At 41.4% G+C, this 3,128-nt stretch overlaps 1 protein-coding gene across 1 annotated transcript in view; it reads right to left on the bottom strand.

Moving 5' to 3' along the window:
* Window positions 1-519: 519 nt before the first annotated feature.
* The window catches only part of LOC118335373 (RNA-binding motif, single-stranded-interacting protein 3-like), a 30,367-nt gene continuing 27,758 nt past the window's right edge, over window positions 520-3,128 (bottom strand). The window contains exons 6-8 of the mRNA XM_035671621.1: window positions 2,539-2,655; window positions 1,689-1,775; window positions 520-1,115 (exon numbers count right to left, since the gene is read on the bottom strand). Of these exons, the coding sequence (XP_035527514.1) occupies window positions 987-1,115; window positions 1,689-1,775; window positions 2,539-2,655 (333 nt within the window). The 3' untranslated portion in view covers window positions 520-986. The remainder of the gene's footprint in view (window positions 1,116-1,688; window positions 1,776-2,538; window positions 2,656-3,128) is intronic.

The following is a 3,128-nucleotide window of genomic DNA, read 5'->3' as shown; positions in this document are numbered from 1 at the left end:
CCTCTCTACAACACTGCCGCAGAGGAGCTCCTTCGAGCAGAAGACTCCTCTACCCAGATGCACACAGAGCGCCACCAGAAATCATTCCTGCCTGTGGTCATCAATCTCTACACGCCTCCCTCAGATGAGTCAGACACCCCCCTCTTGTAATTCTGACTCAAATCTATTACATTATTCATCTTTTGCACTCTTTTGCACATTTTATTATACTGTATATTGATCTGTATATACTATATTATAATATATATATATATATAGTTACATATGTATTATTTATATTTTTGTTTAATGTTAATATTTATGTTGTTGTATAATATGTCATTTGTATCTGGATATGTAAACGAATTATATTTCCCTCTGGATTATTAAAGTATTTCTGAATCTGAATCTGAATCTGAATAAGTGTGAAAATGACAATTTGTGGTTTGAGGGGTATATTGCTCAGTCTGTTCCTCAGCGATGCAAGGTGGACAATCAGGGCAATTCAGACAATCTGTTTCCCACTGCTTCAGCCCTCCATTCACTCCTTTAAAGTCCAATATTGTAGGATTTTAGTGGCATCTAGTGGTGCAGTTGCAAATCGCAACTCTGTCGTTTCAAGCGTGAAGTGGAAACTACGGTGGCTGCACAAAATTCAAACGCCCCTCTCTAAGGCCAGTGTTTGGTTTGTCCCTTCAGTGCTACTGTAAAAACAATTACCACTATAAAAAAAAATATTCTAAAACTGAAGAACTTGTGTATTTGTAAAACCTACCTGTAAAAAATATTTATGGCATATCTAAGTAAGGTTTTCACATAGAGTGCTGCATCCATCTTCCTTTCTACTTGCCATCCAATTTCAATTTCAACAGAACTTGCCATTACTGTTTTCAACCATTTAAAATAATGGAACATAACTTGACAGTGCAACTCAGGAGTAATATAGCAATAACTCTCTATACAGCTGAACCAGCTGTATAGAGTTGCTATTTACAACACTCACTCACTCACTTCGACTGCTGGTAAGAGTAGGCTGTGGCATGATCTCCTGTATTCTCCACTGATAAAGGCTGCTGGCCGCTGGCGTCCTGCGAGGAAGGGGCAGCTGTCTGTGAAGAGGGGTCTGTCACCACGCCCTGACACCAGAAACACAGTTACAATAACAACTCAAATTTGAACCCTTTATCATACTGTTAGGTTTCCCTTCAACCTTTCAACCTCAGAAAAAATTAGGTGAACTAAAGACTCTCCTTCCGCAAAGCACTAAAAAAAGTTCACTGAAAACCTCTAAAAAGTTTAGCACAGACAAAAATTCCCTTGGTATTGATTAAATGTAAAGGGTTCTCCTTCTTCCGGCAGACTCTGTTTAATTTCTGGTGCTCATTTTAGAATTCGATAATAGGTCCTCTGGCCTTTGGGAATTGAGTACAATTAGTGGCAATGTCTCTCCCTGAATCACAAAGAACCACAATGTGATTCTGATATTATTTAAGCTTGTAGTTTCCTCAGTGGCAATAAATAAGTGCTTCTCAAAATATCTACCAAATACAGCAAACTACAGCATCATTTACTAGCATATGTGACTTAAAGTGTATATAATGATCAATATTCAAGTCAGCCCTGTAAAGCCCTATATAGGCTGCTGTATGAAGTTGGTATAAGAAGTAACAAGAATAAAGTCAATAAACAACAACTCCTTTTGTCCTTACTTCCACTGTGATGGCAGAGGCAGGCACTGCAGTGTACTGGGGAATGTAGGTTCCTTGCATAGGAGCAGCGGCTGCAGCAGGCATGTACTGCAGAGAGAAAGAGGGGCACAGGCAGTATTATAATGTAGGCACAAACCGCATGTCCTCTGGGATATTGGGATCTAATATTCCCTGAGACATTGTTGTTTTTTGACATTTCAGAATACATTACATAATATTTAGGTTTGGTCCCAGGCAGGGAGGTGTCCATATTTTTTAAACTGGAGTAACGCAAGTGGGGTACTGACTTATGCAGGGGTATGTGTCTCAGCTTTCCAGTCATTACCAGTGTATACAATTCCTATATTGTTTAGGGACCCCAGTATCCAGAAATATTCAAATGCACCAGGCGAAAAAACACACTTATACCACATGAAAAAAACTGCATGGGAGTAGCATAAAATGGACATGTCTGCAATGGGGTGGCCACCCCAGGCCCCCCTCTAGAAACACGTCATGTTGCAAACACGTGTTGCAAACAGAAATATTTCTGTGTGTTCTTTCTTTTTTTCTTTCATTTTTTTTTAGGGGCTTTTTTTCGCCCTTATTATAGTGACAGCTGAAGACAGACAGGAAAGGGGGGCAGAGAGAGAGGCAAAGGGCTGCAGGTCGGATTCGAACCCTGGGCCGCTGCAGCAAGGACTCAGCCTCGGCACGTGGGTCGCCATCAGGATGAACTTTGCTGTGAGATAATTTAAATTACAGCTAAAATCTCTACTGACTAATTATATGAAAGGTATTACAACTCAAAAGATAAACACAGATGCATCCAGAGCAAAATGGTGTGGACGAGGTAAAAGCTGACACTCACTGTGCCTGTAGTGCCCAGAGACAGGTGGTTCATCTGCTGGGTGAGGGGAGTCATTACACTGGAGGGGTGCAGAGACAGACTGGGCTCGATGGCTGTGGCTGGGGTGATCACAGCACCCTGAGGCAGGAAGGAAAGACACATGATCGGCTGAGTTATAAACACTGTTGTAAACATTAAGCATACCAATGAGATCAATGAAACACACAACAATCCCTGTTTATGAAATTCAGCTGAACTACAGTATTTTCCCCCATCACAGAAGGAGGAATATGAAGGAATAGCGGAGGAGGGGAGGTTGAAGTGGGAGAAATGTGGAGAGGCTAGAAAGGAGAGATATGGGAATTGGAGTATGAATGAGAGAGAGGCAATGACTTTAAACTAAAACTAAACCTCAAACTAAGTTATGTGGGTAAAAAGTGATAATAAGAAGGATCTGTAGGGGATGGAGTTGTTAAAGGAATAGTTTTATAGCTGTGGCTCAGAGGCAGAGCGGGTTGTCCCCCAATTGGAAGGTTGTTGGTTCGATCCCCGGCTCCTCCTGCCACGTGTATCCTTGAGCAAGATACTGAACCCCAAATGTGTGAATGTGT

This window comes from Morone saxatilis, unplaced genomic scaffold (genome assembly GCF_004916995.1).
Source record: "Morone saxatilis isolate NCDOM2014 unplaced genomic scaffold, NCSU_SB_2.0 Contig24, whole genome shotgun sequence".
Lineage (NCBI taxonomy): Eukaryota > Metazoa > Chordata > Actinopteri > Moronidae > Morone > Morone saxatilis.
This window is presented reverse-complemented; position numbering and strand designations above follow the sequence as displayed.